Source organism: Rhamphochromis longiceps, linkage group LG13 (genome assembly GCF_057381845.1).
Source record: "Rhamphochromis longiceps isolate RC_006_pf linkage group LG13, R_longiceps_female_GT1.1, whole genome shotgun sequence".
Taxonomy (NCBI): domain Eukaryota; kingdom Metazoa; phylum Chordata; class Actinopteri; order Cichliformes; family Cichlidae; genus Rhamphochromis; species Rhamphochromis longiceps.
This window is the reverse complement of record NC_140569.1, coordinates 7,267,560-7,284,970: the sequence shown is the minus strand read 5'-3', so window position 1 is coordinate 7,284,970 and position 17,411 is coordinate 7,267,560. Positions and strand designations below refer to the sequence as shown.

Genomic DNA, 17,411 nt, shown 5'->3' with positions numbered 1-17,411 from the left:
AGAGCTAGCTGTTGAAGCAGCCACTGTCAAATAACAGACCTTTGACAAAACGTTCATTACCAGAAAGTCATATAACTATAACTTTCAGTGTAAAAGGCAAGCAAAACAGAGTTAAATAACTTTCTAATCCTTTAGACATTTGTATTTAATTGAAAATAAAACAAATAATGTTGAAAAGGAGAAATGTCATTCTCATTTTCCAAAATGTTCATTGCTTTAAAATGCTTAAAATCTATGTAAAAGACTGCATGGGTAAATAGTTCCAGATGAACATTTAATAATCTACCATTAGCAGCAAGTTTAGGGATTTCATCATCTAAACTATATAATATCATTAAAGGATTCAAAGAATCAAGACAAATCTCTGTAGGGAAACATAACGTCAAAAACCAATAATGAATGGCCATAATCTACGGACCCTTGGGTGGCACTGCATTAAAAACAGGCACTGCTCAGTAACAGAAATCACCGCATGGGCTCAGGAACTCTTCAGAATGTCACTGTCAGCAAACAGTTTAATGTTACATCCACAAATGTAAGTTAAAACTCAACTCAACCATGCAAAAAAACTGTTTATAAATAATGTCCAGAAAAGCTGCTCCTATATCTTGAAGGACATTGAAGATGAACTCGGGTGAAGTGAGAAACTATCCAACTGTAAAAATAAAAGTTGAAAGTGTTTTTGGAGATCATGGAGGAGCACAAGGACAGGGATTTTGGGGCTTATTATCTGCACCCATTTCTAAACCCAGCACCGGTGATAGATCTGGATTACTTTATTAGTACACATGGGTATCTCTGTACTGAAGGAAGGATATACCAAAAGGCTAACCTACTACCAACTACCCAAACAGAAAGTGCTTAGTCTAACTTTTTCGCATGTACATTTACTTGTGTAAATTCTGCAGTAGTTTGCATAACATAGTTCAACAGCCGGTAAGATGGCAGTAAAAATGTCAAAACTATGCTGACTCCAGTTTTCCCACTCCTCCCCTAGAACAGCTGTGAATGAGTTCAGTCAATTTTTTATTTTCTTTGGTTAACTGCAGCCCTCCTGTGAAGGCACCATTATTACTGTCTAATTAAAAAGGCTTTAGAGGACCAAAAGATGATGTATTTCACAGGAAATTTCCTTTTTTTTTAGCACGACAGTATCAAACTGAACATACTGATAAGATGCATTGCAATTCACTGCTTACATCAAATAAACATTCATCAGCCATTTTTTATTTGGTATACCTTTTCAGCTGCATGTAACAGCAAACTGGCTAGTTACATGAGAGCAACTACAGCAGGTTGTCAAGACAACCAGCTAAAGTTCAAACTAAATTTCACAATAGAGGGAAGAAAGGTGATTTAAGTGACTTTGAATGTTGCATGGCTGGTCTGAGACAGGCTGGTCTGAGTACTTGAGAAACTGCTGATCTACTGGGATTTTCCCACACAACCATCTCTGGGGTTTATAGATAATAGTCGAAAAAGCACGAAATATCCAGTGTGCGTCAGTTTCTGGGTTAAGATGCTTGTTGATGCGAGAAGTCACAGGAGAATGGCCAGACTGGGTAAAGCAGTCCAAAAAAGATTTGTCATAACCAAGGTAGTGACGGAATTTGGCATAGGCAACATGAAAGCATCCTGCCTTGTATTAACTGGCTCAGACTGGTGATGGTGATGTAAGATGGCGATGTGGGGGAATTATTTCCTCGCACATTTGCCTCTTAGTACCAACTGATTATAACTTAAATGACACACCCTACTCGAGAATTGTTGCTGATCATGTCTATTGCTTTGCCCCAACTTTGTTTTAATTTTATCACTTGATAAACCACAATCTAATAAAGTAAAATGAGCTTACTCATAAACCCATGGGAATCATTTGAGAATCCACTGAGCTTCAAATTGAGTTTCACCCTATTGTTTGGTTGTCCAGACCAATGCGTTACTCCTTTGAAAAACTACTAAAAACCCACTCTAAACTGTCATAATCAGCAAATACAGTCAGCATAACTAAAGGGCTAAATATTTTAAGAATTAGTTGGGGTCTAAAGAGATGGCAAAATAGTTAAGATAAATGAGTAACTTCCATCTGATGGACCAAATCCAAGGGAGAAAATGCAGTTTTAAGTTGCTAAGTTTCTTTCTTTCTTTTCTTACCTTCTTCAGTTTAATCACAGCTTCTCTGGTTTCGGAGTCTGTGGTCAGTTCAAACATGTTGATTCCGTCTCCATCTATTAAGCGGTAATTCACCAGCCCGTTGTCTCCAAGGTCGGGGTCTTTAGCTTTAAGACGGCCCACCTCCTCTCCTGCGACTTTATCCTCTGACACAGACATCGAGTACACACCTGGAATATAAAAATATGTGTGTCGGCTTCTTGGTGATGATAGTGATGACTTTTGGTCACAGCTTGCTTTTGTATTCAACACTGTTCAATTCTTGGCTGGTTGCCACTGTGTTTACTATCTGAGGCAGGGTCAGTTTTGGAGGGCAGTGAGGGATTAAAATGAACTATACCATCTGTCTCATATGGCCCAAAGGATATTAATATCCCCTGTAGTGTCAGGTGTGTGTGTGTTTGTGTGTGTGTGGGTATGTGAAGAAGCAGACACCTGGTTTCAAGAATGAGAACAGTATGACCATATGTCTACTCGCTCCCCTGGTTTTTTTCCCTTTTCTTCTGCTCTTATTATCTCTCCCCTCAGTTCAACCTGAACCACTCATCCCCATTTCATCTAATTTTACTTTAGCCTCTGCTTATTTTTTCATAACCCCCTAACCCCCCCCCCCCCCCCCCCCCCCCCCCGCTCTCCTCTCAGCGCTATTATCTTATTTATTTTCTCTTCCCAAATCTTTCTTCCTCTATCTTTTCCACGCTTTACTATTCTTGTTTGTTTTTTCTCAATTCCTCCTCGCCTCTTCTTTGCCCCTTCCTACACCAAGATTTGGGCATTGAACACAAAGTAAACTCTACATTTATGGGCTGTACACCGTTAGCGTGTTTATCCTGCTCGTCCAGGTGTGGCAAACCTGTGAATCATGAAATTCAGTCTGTCATGTGGCTTCTGAGCGATTCACAGGACTTGATCCATTCAGCCTAAATCCCTCCTGCCACCCTCAGGCCTGTTACTTTTTCCTCACATCTCCATCGATCTTCACCAAATCCCTCTTCTCCATCTTTCGTCTTCATCTCTGTCCCTGCTTTTTAAACTCCTCTGTGCTGTTTGACTCTATTTACTAAGATCTTTGCCCTCTTTATCTCTCCTGTGCTTCTCCCTTTTCCATCCTCCCAAATCTCGTCATTCATCCTCACCTCTCCTCCCTCATCGTTCCATTTCTCGCATCCCTGTCTGTCCTCTTCTCCTCCTCTTTTTATGTACCATTTTGGCTAAAAGCTCATTTCATCCCTATCCCCCCACTTTGCCCCTTTTCTCTCTCTTCTCCTGTCATTCTATTCTTGCTTTTGCTAAGTAGCTTAACATCAATGGCTTCTGGCGGATGAGTTAAACATTGTATGACAGAACACACAGGCAGCTTGGCATACCTGGCTGCAGGCTAAAATGAAGCGTGTCACATACAGGAAATGTACATTTACATTTAAAGATGACAGTTGAAGCAAATAGGAATTCACTGAGTTCATTATTGCAAAAAGTCAGGCACAGGTTAGTCTCCCATACCAGAGAGAGTGAGAGAGATTTCGGCTACTGTCATTACTCCCACAGACTATAAGCTCATAAACCAGCCATGTTCAAATATAAACACTAATGAAACATCTAATAAATGTAATTTGTGTAATGACCACAATCTCTTGGGTCGGGAATTTTATCTGATGACTGACTTTAGAACAATGATGTCTTTTATTACTCAGTAATTTCCTAGTCAGACTTGTGATTTTGATGTGTTGCGATATATGGAATTTAAACTCAGAAGCAAAGTTTGATGTCTGAAAAATAAATATGCCTGTGGTGTGGTTAATTATATCGTGGTGGGTGTGGACTGAGTTTTCAATTAAATAGTCTGTGCCTAAAGAGCACATAAAGCCTGGGTTTATAAAGATTAACCAAATTGCATAACAGCATATTTGTTTAAACTATCAACAGTAATCCCACCTATGCACACGTTTGAGGAGATTTCTACTCAAAATATTGTCACTCCTGATATTTTTATAAGTGTTTGGGCCCTTTATTTCATTTAAACAACTTGCATTTGAAATTACTGATTTATTAGAGCAGCAGAATATAGTTAGCGTTTGGGATTGGGGAATGGTAACACAATATTGTCCCCTGGAGCCTACAGGTGGCTGGTGGGACTGTGGAGGAGTTTAATAGTGGGCAGCAATGGTGCTGACATGGCAGAGGGAGAGAAGGGAAACTCTGCAGCTTAAACAGGCCACCACATTTGGATAGGACACGATGAGAGTGGGGCACATCACTATTGCTGTGTGATGCAATGCAGCTGTTTCCTGACTAAACTCACTCAAAGTCTTCATAGCATTCGTGTTTAAAGTGTTCTGCACACTTTGACTCATCTTAGCTGACATAGGCTTCAGCCCCCTGCTAGCCCACATTGGAAAAGCAGTTAAAAAAAGTTATGCATTCTATTCTACTTAAATCTGAGAGAAGAGCTAAAACTAAAGTTCTAAGGTGAGTTTAATCTTTCCAAGATTTATGAGAATAGACAGTTCTGTAATAGAAGTCACTGAAGGTAAATGATGTGCAAATAGATATCGCCCAAAATATCTTTCACCACTTCAAATGCCTTTTTATTATCTGCTTTGTTCTCCATTGTTCCTGTTCAAACAAGAATGAGAGAGAAGCGCTGCAGCTGACATATATTAACAGTATTTAACAAAACCATCTCTGTCATGTCAGCCTAATAAAGACTGAAGTCAGAGAGAGTTAAAGAACAATCAATTGCTATTTGCCTTTGTTTTTCTGCTCCTACTCCTGTCTGTGCTGTGATGGATTTTTCGAGGCTGCAAACGAATGACGCTTGATAATGAGGTGAAAAGAGAGAGAATTGCAGGGACAGAAAGTCTCTGAGAGAAAGAGATATCAAGCCTTAGAGCGAAAAGAAAAAAATACAGCAGCTTGAATGGAAGCTGAAAAGCTGCTAGACAACAAGAGGGAGTCTAGCTGTGCCATATATATGCATTATTTTTCGGTGTGTTTTTATCTTTTTTATTTTTATTCCATCTTTGTATCTGTTTTATTTTTGCTGTCTCTCAGACTCCGTTTTTGTTTCGTGACTCTTATCTCATTTTCCATTTTTTTCTTCCTCTCCTCTCTCTCACTCTGCCCAACTACTAAATAAGTAATCACTGTCCTCATTCACACCATCTGGGAGAATTTTCTTGCAGGTGGTTGTCCTGCTTTTACTTTTTATTTATTTATTTTTTGACAAGGGTACCGAGTTCCACAACATATTGTTATTTGGTACATTGTCTTGCATTGCAGATGTAAAACTGCCAGTGATGCACAGGCAAGTATAATGTGGTTATTTAGATATAATGTGGCCTATGTGTGTGACTTGATCCTGTCTCCCGAATATTTTTCACCTGGCTCATGAAGAAAAGTGGATTGCAAAGCGTTCCATGGTTGGTAATGCACATATGCTGGCTTAAAGGAGATTATGAAGTGGGTTACTTTTTTTTTTTTTTTTAGGTCAGTTACTAGTCTTTTGTTTAGAGTTTTCTACAAAATTTGCGTCAGCAAATCAGCCATTTACGGTTTTAGGCTCTCCCTTCATTTTTACACCATCTGTCACTATGTAAGAACATGTGGCATTATTAAAGAAACATGCATATGCCAGTATGGAAACTTCTATATATGCTTCTCGTGCTGGAGATGAAGTCTTGCCTTTTGAGCAGTTTTTCATTGCTCATAAAACTCTCCATCTAAACTCCCTCAAATGTCCTTTTGTTGTGGTCTACAGCATCACATTTCAGCTTTGCATTGCAACACAGCTGTCAGCTTGTTATAATATACAGGAACTGGAGTGGTGGTTTTGACTTTCTCTCTCTCTGCATCTCCCTGTCTTTTACATTATCTCCCTCACTGCTTCTGTTCATGTCTCTCCCTTTTCTTGCCTATTCAGCTTCTCCACAGGCTAAATCCTGATCCATCATCTCTTGTTTTCTCCCCATTTCTTCTCTCCATACATTCCTGAGGCTTTCTGCAGAATCTCTGCCAGGAGCCCTTCTGCTCAGCGCTATAGGAGGGAAGGACAGAACGATGAAGGAAAAAAGAGCCATAGCACAAAATGGCAAAGTTGGATATAATATGGAAAGGTGGACATGAAGGTCTGCTGGGAAGTGGTTGCAAAGAAAAATGCATTGGTGTGAATCCTTGCTGAGGTTTAGGATGTTTCTCTTTGAGGAGAACCAGAGAGGTTAAATCGTTCTATGAATATTTGCTATTTGGCTGTGCATGAGATGTGATCAGAAAGTTCAAAAAACCTTACCTGACATAAATTTGGCCAATCTCTCTTTCAACTTCTTCTCAGGCATCAAAGAAAACTTCCAGCATGGCTGCCATTTTTAAATATAAATTGCACTCTCTAGGTCCCGTTTGGACAACACTGTGCACTCTGCTGTTGCACTGTAGACCCCAAACTTACACAGATGACAAACATTATCTTTTGTTTCCAAACTGATCTGAATTTTTATGGAAGATCATTGCTGCTGATGAGAGCTGGCTCTCCGAAGGGATTCCGTGAAAAAGTCTTGAGTTCCCAAGCCTGAAGGAAGCACGTTGGGTGTGGAACAAGACCCAGAGAATGCTTATCATTTTTTCAGCATTCACAGAGTTGTGCACCAATAATTGGTTCCTCGGGGTGAGACTGTCAACACAGAGTTTTACTGTATTGTCCTGAGGCATTTGGGGGAAACATTCAGAGGAAATGGTCTGAACTGTCGTGCATGTCAGTGTGCCATTATGTGCCAGCACAGAGCACATTGAAAATGCAGGAGTTCTTTGGACTTACCACACAATATTTGCTCACCGCTTGCCCCTCCTCTCCATATTTATGTTGCATCCACTTCTGGAGATTTAAATCACATTGGAGGATCCAGCAGGATACTCAGAGGCACAAGCAAAAGGTAACCTGACAGGACATGGCAACCGTGGTGGAAATGGTACAGACTTTCGCAAAACTTGAATGGGAGATCATCATTATCCAAACGAGGTAAGGTTGATGAGTTTTAGAAGTCCATTTCCAAAACTTCCAAATCATATAGAATGGATTTACAGCAGATGGGCATTTTTTGAATTTGTACAGTATTAAATGGAACTAGAGAACTCACTATCATTGTACTGGTTGTGTATTTTGTCACCGAGGACAAATCGGTATTTTGTCACCGAGCAAATAAAATAAAATAATTTTTATCAGTTAATAGAATCATTGGCAGTTCTGTATCATCTTTCATACAGAGAAATAGATTCAGATAAAAATATAAACTTCTCATAAAAAATGTTAAAAAAAAAAAGAATTGAAAAAATATTCAAATTTTGTGCCTCTGTCTCCTTACTCGCATCAAATCTACTGTTCTTCACAAATCCAGAGATCTGCTTTTTTCATTGCGCTGCTAATATCTAATTCAACCAATGCCCTAGGGAACTTCTAGCTAGTATCCAAAGACAGTCATACATGTTGGGGGATACTCCAGGATCCCAATAAAGACTCTTTTTAAATAATTCTTTTTTTTTTTGCCTAAAGTTACCTCACTACTTTGTAAGTTGCAAACTAATGACACCATGCACTTGATGTGTATTGAATGCCCTTGCACTGACCTTTGGTGATTATTGCATAGTGCAGAAAAGGCTAGGAAGATGCAGACTGGAAGTTCAGATAGTGTAATAGCTCTGCTGTCATTTGGTAAAAGGTCTGACACTTTCACACCTCTAATGGAAATGCCTAACCCAAGGAAAATGACGTACAGCTACACAATACAGTATATATTATCGATGGATAACTAGAAAACGTAGGCGTTTACTCACTCTGTGGAAATTTTGGAGGGTTATCGTTGACATCTGTGAGGGTGATTTTAACTTCTGTGGTCCCTGACAGCCCTCCCATGTGACCACCCATGTCTTTGGCCTGGATGACGACATCGTACTCCTGGCGGGCCTCACGGTCCATGTTTGGCAAGGCAGTACGAATTATACCTGAGCAGACAGAGTGGTAACATGACATTAATGCTAAAATAAGGCTTTCTTTTAGCCATTCTGGAAAACACAACCACTGGAAGCTTGTGGGTGAGGTTTTATGGATTTTTGAATGATGAAAAAAACAGCAGATGTCTGCATATCTACTCTTGTGTTGTATATGCTACTGTACTCGTGTTTTGTCACACCATGTACAACATGTGCATTTTACGTCATGTCATTACAAATTATTAAGAATTACAATAAGGAATTGTATACCTGTTGAAATTAATAAATGAAAATGTTAAACAAATCCCACTTTGAAAACACTATCATTGCTAAGTAAAAACTACCAATTTACAACGAATTTATTCCAAGATTCTTCATTTTGTAAGAGAACGCATCATCACTCATCATTTAAATAAATAAGAACTCTAGTAGAACATTTGTGAAGTCTTATTTTTATCTATTTCAAGCCCCAGTGATTTTTGTCTGTTTAATTCATCACCCACTACTCTCTTTCCATCTCTCTCTTTCTTTCTGCACATGTCTAGCTGCAGTGTCAGAGAGGCTTTCTGTTGTCATATTATGCCAAAAGTGTGTGCGTATGTCTGTGACAGCATGGAAAGCTGATAATCTCCAAACCAATTAGAAATGTGAGCTATGGATTTGAGCCAGTCAAATACCCAACACTGGTTTGATTAGCCAGATTTACTCTGCCCAAATCTCTCTGCCTCTCTGTGCCCTAACCACTCACTTTCCATGAACTATCTCTCTGTAAACCAATTTCTCTCTCCTTCTCTACCCTAACCTCTCACTTTCAGTTCTTCTTCACTCTCTCTGACCTAGCATAGCTCAGTGTTTGCCCTAACCTCTTTCCTTACATCCAATTTCCTCTTTTAATGCAAACCCAAATATTAGGCCTCAGCTCTGCAGGGACCAAAGCTGAATGTCCGCTGGGGACCTCTTTCTACAGCTTGCCTTCTTTTCCTCACCAATTTCATTGGAAAGGATGTCTTGTTACACGATCCCTCTAGCACAGAGTTCTTGGCTTTTTTACATTAAGAGCAGTAGATGGAAATGTGAAAGAATAAAAAAAAAAAAAGTTTTGAGTTTGGTTTTTGCAGCAATCAGTTTTGATGAGACGCCTGGCAGATGGCACTACAATATTAGAGTTTAAAGTCAATTGCATTGATTATTTTCCTAATTAATTATATTCAATTTAAAATTTTGCGACTGTTAAAATTTGTTCACTGTTTGTAGCGGTCTTAATTCCTATTGATTTGGCAGTTGTGTCCCCCCCCCCCCCCCCCCCCCCCCCCACACACACACACACACACACACACACATCCTAACTCCAGGTGATACAAAAACACCGTGCAGAAAAATAAAATGAAAACGCATTGTCGTATCGTCCATGACAAGCTGTTTTTGTAGTTGATCTTAGACCTGTGTGCATACTACATCACTGTAACATCAAGGCCTTTGAGCTATTGTGTTTTGTTGTGTTGCAGACAATTATAAGCCTAGTTCAGGGTTTTTGTTTGCAGCCTTACCTGTCTGAGGCTCCACAGAAAAATAGGGTTGTCCTTGCAGTATGCTGTACACCAGTCTGGCACTGTTGCCGTAGGTGGGGTCATCAGCATCTGTAGCTGTCACCTGCAACACTGACGTACCTACAGGACAGAAACACAGACATGACAAAAAAGTCAGGAGGAGATAGCTCTACCTTAGTGATTTGGTTCAGGAATGGTTTGACAAACAAGCTTGTCACAAAAATGTGCGCCGATTCACCTGCCTGCACCAGCCGGATGGGAAAGGGAATGAAAAACACTCTCCTGTCTCTCAGACACTGCGGCTGAAGGGGCTCCTGTGGGGCTGGTCTCCACTATTATTTCTCTACATTTCATCATTGTCTGGTGGAAACATCCAGTCTCCAATTTTGGTGATTTTCATGTTTTAAATAAAACAGCATTTCCTCCGTGCTCTGACAGAGTTCAACAACCCCATGGATTTATGCAAACCTTTCAAAACTCTTTGGATAATCTGAAAAATGCATGGTTGTTGAGCCCGAAACATGACAGTTTATCTTAGTCCCCCACAAAAAAAATGGACATTTCACAGATATGTTTTCACCCAAAGCATCTGCATCCAGTAAATCCCTGTTAACTCAGCTGACACAGATATGCTGAGCAAATAGACCAAGTAAATTAAATTTGCAGAAGTGTGAAATACATTCTATTAACTTTGCGTTATTTAAGTTTTGCTTTTCCGATGTGACTCAGAAAGGTGTTTCTTTTCGCTAGACCTGTTGCTACTTGCTAAAGAAACGTAGTAATAAAAGTGCTTCAGACCTGTATCATTACCAGCTCTGATAAAATAAATATAAATAAAAACAGGCAAATAACATGTTGGTTTTTTTTCGCCACCCAAGTCCAAATTTTCTTACCTTGTGACTATAAAGTTATATTATTTTAAACTTTTTTTTTACACTATTAAATCAGAGCTGAGTCTAACTTTTACTTTTGTTGGTTTTAGTTTTATTTCATTTTTACATATTTTTCTCTTTTTGTCCTTCTTCGATGGAGTGTAGCCTGTGAGATTAGTCAAGCAACTGGAGCTGCACTGCACGTACACCCAATACACCACACTTGTCACAAACCAAGCACAACTTCCCAATTTGGTGCTGTATTCAAACTCGTTTCATCTTTCCCTCTGGCATTTCAGTGCCAATACTTTCCTTCATTACCCCCTGCTGTTTCAACCCCTCCACCACCCCAGCATCCACCTGTAGGCCCCGGGGGGGATGTTCAATCATCCCTCTCCAATTTCTATGTTCTATTTGTGGGTACTGATAAACTCAGAGCCTAGGCATCAAACTCCAACCGTAATCTGCTCCTGTGATAAATCAGTAATTTCTTTCATGAGCTTCAATATCCATGATGAATCTGATTACAACCTCCTTTATTTTGCATGAAGTAACCACGAGGGCCCACACAAGGACTCAAATATGTTTAAGAGCTTTGTATTATTTCTAGTCTTGAAAGGGAAAAAAAACCCCTCAAAACCAACTAAAGCTCAAACTCACACAGTTCATCTTGAGCCCAGAGGACAGAAGTAAAAGCTTTTGGTTAGCAAGGTCAATCGAGAAAAAGTGAAAGTTGCAAAAGGTTACATAGGTGAAATGTTTTTTGTTTCATTTGTTTTTCCCCATAACCAAGCAACCCCAGTAAATGTAGAAACTGTTTCTTTCAGGGACTAAAAGCTCAAAATGGCTGTTACTAAGTTCTTGCAACAGCATGAATTTGGCTGGAATAATGGGTGCTTCACATCAATCACGTGTTATTGAATTGTTCATTTGGCTTCTTTACAGCCTTTTTTCCACTACATCTTCTATTTTAATATTTACCTTTCCAGCTGCAGCCATGTGAGCACCACCATTGTGCTCCATGCAAAATTAACCAGGTTCTGCATAACAGAAAACTGCAATGAAATTTTATTCAGCATGGCTTTGAATGTGGTTATAAGTACACCGTGATAAATTACCAAGAATGATAATTTGAAAGAAATTGGCTTTTCTATCCATTCTAAGTCTGATATCGATGAGGCTACATAGACCTAGTTAGTCAAATTACAGCTTTTATTTCTGTTCCACTTCTGTGGTTGTGGCTCATGGCAACTGGTGATCTCTCTTTGCCAGACTTCTGCATTCAGGTTTCAGATTATGTAGCGGATGGGTGAAAAATAGCCTAAACAGAACTCTTTTCTTTCTTTTCTTTCTTTGGAAGTCCAGTCCATTCAGGGAAGGGATTTCTTATGCTTCCACTGTTTCAGGCTTTACCGCTGCCAGTGTGGTTCATTTCAGGTCAGTATCTAGAGGCTGAAGATCAGAAGTTCTAAATAGGGAGACTCTTAAGGGGGTGGTAGAAACTCTTGCCTGTGCCAATATGGTACTAAATAATTCCACAATTCTGCTTGTAGTTTAGCCCAACTTTTAAGAAAAAAAGAGGATTTTTCAGGAGGTGACCTGATATGCACTTCTCTGTCACATTTCCTGCATTCACATTCAGTGATTAATATAGAAATGGTGTTGTTTAGCAGAAAAATAATATGCAGACAAATTTTCAGTTCAACTACCAAAACTACTGCTAAATTAAAACTAAACTTTAGTTTAGTAAGAGGACTTTTGCCTCTTCTGAGAAAATACCTGTTAAAAGGCAAGGTTGACATTTTTGACATAGGATTTGAAACCATTGCTCTGGTAATCAATGTCAAAACCAGGATTACATTTGTTTAATATTTATGCATTAAGGTTGTTATTAATTAATTAATTAATTAATTAGCTATTCTCAGACAAGAACATATTTCTGGAGCCCAGTTCTCATTCAAATCAAATCAAATCAAATTCAAATTTTATTTGTCACGTACACAGTCATACACAGTACGATATGTAGTGAAATGCTTGGACAACTGCTCGTGACCTGAAGAAAACAAAAAAGGAAACGGCTATGAATAAGATAGGAAATAAATATGAAAAATTAAAAAGGGTAAATTTAACTAGGAAGGAATAAAATATAAATTAAGGTTAAAAATGAAATAACTGTACAACACAAATTAGAATGAAGGGTAAATTTAACTGGGAAAGAATAAGATAAAATTCAACATTCATTCATTCAATTCATTCAACATTAATAAATGAAAACAATGACAGTGAAATTCTATATTATATTTATTTATCACTTTGTATTTAATTTATGTCAAAATTCATTTGTGGTTGTTTTTGTGGGGTTTGTTTGTTTTTGTTTTTTATAGTGAAGACTATGAACAGTAGTTTGGGTCATCTCTGATTTTGTTTAAATGTGCTATATTAGCACAAGGAAGAAGACGTGACTTGAAATAGGGACAATGCCTTTTAAAAGGCTTACAGATAAACCAATAAAATATTGAAAAAGTCATATTTTTAGAGAAAGTCTCCAGTCTGGGGACTTTGTATAGATAGCCAGGCTTCATAGATTTACAATGATATGGAGAAAAAAGACCTCCAAACCTGCTAAAGAACCGGTAAAGTAAAAGGTAGCCAATTGGGACTAATTGTGTTTCTTTATGTTTATCCATTATCTTTCTTTGTCACCATCCCTCACTCCTTGATGACGGTACAAATATTTTCCCAATATTGCGTGAATACGATTTAAAGTCCCCCAAATTGTATGTTTACCAGCTGTACCAAACTTTTCTGAAGCTTTTCTGTGTCTAATATAACTTTCTTCTTACCAGCTGTAGATTTCTTAGACTTTTAAGCATTCTTTAATGTATCCCTTCCTTGTTTTCTTTGACTTTGTCTCAATACAAAACCTTGCTTCCCCCACATTTCTCTTAATGTTTCTTTTGCTACTTACCAACATTGGACATCTCAGGCACCCTGGCATAGTACGGCCCATGTGGAAACTCAGGAGGGTTATCGTTGATGTCCTGAACTTTCACTATGAACTCTGATGGCGGCTCCAGAGGCTTATTAGTGTCTCTTGCCACAGCCTGGGCTGTTAACGTGTATTGGGCCTGCTCCTCACGGTCCAGAGTTTTTGTGGCGTGGATGTTGCCTGTCTTGTCATCAATGACAAAGATTGTTCCTGCACCTTCACCGGACAGGATGTACTTGATATTTCCATCGCCTGAGTCAACATCTGAGTGGAGCTGAAAAAATGGAGACAAAACTGAATTTAGCTTGAATTACATGCACATATTTCAATATATGTGAAACTTGAAGAGAAAGAGAGAGAGACTAGCAGTTCCACATAAAGGCAGAAAGTCTGGTCAAAAGGCAAATTTGGAAGACACAGACTAGCTTGGCTGCCTGGCAGATGCCAGATGAGGTTGCAATTTCCCAAGTCTACAAACTAAAGTGAGCGAGTGACTGGGATAGACAGGCTGGAAATGCTGCATGTTAGATGGGCACACACTAATAAATTACTGACTTAAAATATTATTATAAAAATGAAGAATGTTCAACATTCAATTAAACTCTTGTTCTTCCTTTATAGCTCCTAGACTTTGAAATATGGTGCTCTGTAAACATAATTTGTTGTTTGTTATGAGAGCCGCTGCTCAGTTTGAGCGATGGTGTTGTTCTGGAGGAGTACCACCAATCATCTTCACCCTTGAATGAGAACATGACCTCTTTCATTTTTCTGTCTTTATCCCACTCTCTCTTTGATAAATGCTAAAACCACATTTAAATCCTGCTGTCAGCTTGCACACCATGACTGCCACTGGAGGGCAACGTGGCTTTTAATTAAACAGTTATTCAGAGGCTAATTTTGTTTGAAGAAGGATTCTCTTTTTAAATTGCACTGTTATACTCACCCTGCCCACCAGCACTGGGTCAGGTCCAGTGTACTCCTCAATGACAAAGAACTGATTCCAGACCCATCCTCGTTTGGACCTGTGGAGTACTTGGCCTTCCTTTCCAACCTTTTGTTTGTGTCTGTGTAGTGACAAGTGACCTACAAATACAAAAACACCAATATACATATATTTATATATATATAAACCACACCTATATTTATCCAGTTATAACCAAAACCTTTTAGTTAATTTAATTATAGTCCACAACATGTTTATTATGAATTGTAATTTCATGGTTAAACGTTAAATAGACGGCCACCTTCTGTATGTTATGTTGAATGAATTATCACCACAACAGCTGTTATGTTATATTTTGGATATTTTTTTTTTGTTTTTTTTTTGTTGATTTTCCAGTATTTTTTAGTAAGCTTAAAAGTGTGTGAGAGGGAGTAAGCAGAGTGGCCTGTTTTAGAAGTGTGGATCATTGGTTCAAATCCCAGCTGAAAAATGTGGGTGGACTGTATGAAGAACACATGCTTTAATGGGTCGATTTTTATGTGGAATCTTTGCAAGTCACTTAACCTCTTTTTGTTGTAGTGAAACTCCACAGTGGCTAGAAGGAGCAGTCTGTGGTTGCAGTGAGCAGTAGCAATGTTTGAACATGTGGAAGAATTACCATTAATATTTAAATATTAAAGGGAAAATAATGAAGAAAAAAAGATTGTTTTTGAACATAATTGCATGTTGGCAGTGTGTCTAGAGAGGGGAAAAATAAAGAATGTGTCCAAAAGAACTTTTAATTTTTTTCAGGCTCTTGTGAGTTTCCTTGGAGTCTTCAGCTGTTGTCTGCAATGCTCAGCATACATCTGCACACACTTCCAGCACCTGAGATGGTGATATATAACCAAAACAATAGCATAATACTCTTAAGGATGTTTTGGTTAGTGTGGATAATCAGACCGTTAGCTTTATGGTTGTGCTCAAGGCCAGGGCCTTCTGATTATTGTAAAGTTGAGTCAGAATTGCAAGTTTTTAGATAATGAAACTCAGCTGACTTTATAGGCCTTACATTTTTATTCTCTTCTAACTTTCTCTGCTTACCTTTACTCATATTTAATACAGCTGAATTCAAATAAACCTGATCCTATTTGCATATTTTTCAGATTCTGTTGACAGATAACAGAGCAAGTATGAAATAGTGACTGAAATGCACCCCATTATACCTAAGCTATTTCCAAGCTGCTGTTCTGCACTGTTAGAATGCTGATTTTATAACAACCTTGTCAATTGACAGATTCACCAGGCACATCAGTTTAAGACAACTACTGTGTGCTGTGATTTAGGAGGAACTTACATGTAAAATAAGTTACTCAGATTGAATGTTAGAAGCGTCAGAACGTCTTTTTTTTTCTTTTTTTTTTCTTCTCAGACACTCTTTCATGTCTACATCAGCTGACATGCGGTCCTGCCTTGTTGTGGAAGGGACAGCAGTACTAAATTTGCATTTAAAGCTACAGACTGTGAAACTGTTAATTTGGAATAAGGCTGAAATAAGGTATATACTTACTTGACAGAGTACCTAATTGGTTTGTATTCTGAGCTAGAACACAAAATGTTTTGGGGGTAATGTGTTATATATTAGGTTGATGAAATGGGTTTAATATGATATTTAATAATACATTAACTACAAGGCATAACTTGATAGATCACATATCTATGAATCTGAGGATCATCTCGGTGGATGACCCGGTTATACAAAATATTTAGGAAGATGCTCAGTGCAAACTTTAAATGTAGTGAGTTCTCAAATCCCTCATGTGATTATAACAGTTACATTTATAAAAAGGAATTATTTCTGTATCAGTTGCTGTACCAAGACTGCCAAGACTTTGCAATGCTGCATGAAGAAATTCACAAAAGGTAAAAATCTGACAGATCTAATTGATCATTTTAAAATATGAAACTAACACAACCTCTGAAAAGATGAGCAAAATGTTGTTTTTCGGATGTTCACAGTTATGAATTTATGCTGCAAGATTACGTTGAAGTATTGCTTTGTCATACCTGGATGTCTGTGTCTGTGTCCCCTTTGATCCAAGGAAGCATTTCCTTTCCGAGTTCCTAATGCAACGCTACAAAGTGCAGAAACTCCCAGCAACACCAGGAAGATCCTCAGTAGCCCGAGGCCCTGCCGCTTCATCATCAGCATTGCCATCTTGACAAACCTTTGAAACTGTGCACTTTGCTCCGCCCCCTACTTTCTGATTCCTCTCAGTGGAGCTCTGCTCCCACTGAGGTGGTATCTTGCTTTTTTTAACCAAAATGTTGTTGATGAGCTTCCTAGTTCATTAGCTGAAATGGGGCCTGTTGTAGATACTCATCACCAGCTTGCCACGTCACTGCCTTTCTTCGTTTAGCTTTTCTGCCTTCTTTTTCTCCTCTCACAGTTTGTGTTGTCTTATTCTTTTTGCCAAACAGCCTGAAAGAGAGCGAAAGGAAAGCAGGTTTGGTCAGTGACACAAAAATAGTCAAAACAAACAAACAAACAAAATATTTGCAGGCAAATATGGTTTGATGGTTTATTAAAATTCATGATTCCCAAACGGATACATTTCACTCAGACTAAATGCTCAGGTAAAACCTGATCACTATTTACAGCTCTTTTGGATACACTGACAGCATCATGCCATTTAATAGATCAAATCTATTAAAAAGCACACAGGTGATGACTCAACAATGCCAGTAGGAGTGATACATTTTTTGATTTGTCCATCTGTAGTGGTGAGCTGTAAAGTAAACTGCTTGGTCATTACAAGAAAAGACTCGATGAATGTCAGCAGAAAGCAATGACTGTAGTTTTAAAAAGAAATCTGTGGATATGAGAATGTTGCAAAGTAGATTTAATAAGAGCAATGAAAAAATGTATTCAA

At 38.5% G+C, this 17,411-nt stretch overlaps 1 protein-coding gene across 2 annotated transcripts in view; it reads right to left on the bottom strand.

Moving 5' to 3' along the window:
- Window positions 1-17,411, bottom strand: part of cdh11 (cadherin 11, type 2, OB-cadherin (osteoblast)) — a 95,949-nt gene that overhangs the window by 18,122 nt on the left and 60,416 nt on the right. For both annotated transcript variants that reach the window (XM_085427286.1, XM_085427287.1), the window contains 6 exons: window positions 16,546-16,960; window positions 14,500-14,639; window positions 13,536-13,830; window positions 9,696-9,815; window positions 7,993-8,160; window positions 2,155-2,342 (listed from right to left, as the gene is read on the bottom strand). In XM_085427286.1, the coding sequence (XP_085283412.1) occupies window positions 2,155-2,342; window positions 7,993-8,160; window positions 9,696-9,815; window positions 13,536-13,830; window positions 14,500-14,639; window positions 16,546-16,696 (1,062 nt within the window). In that variant the 5' untranslated portion in view covers window positions 16,697-16,960. The remainder of the gene's footprint in view (window positions 1-2,154; window positions 2,343-7,992; window positions 8,161-9,695; window positions 9,816-13,535; window positions 13,831-14,499; window positions 14,640-16,545; window positions 16,961-17,411) is intronic.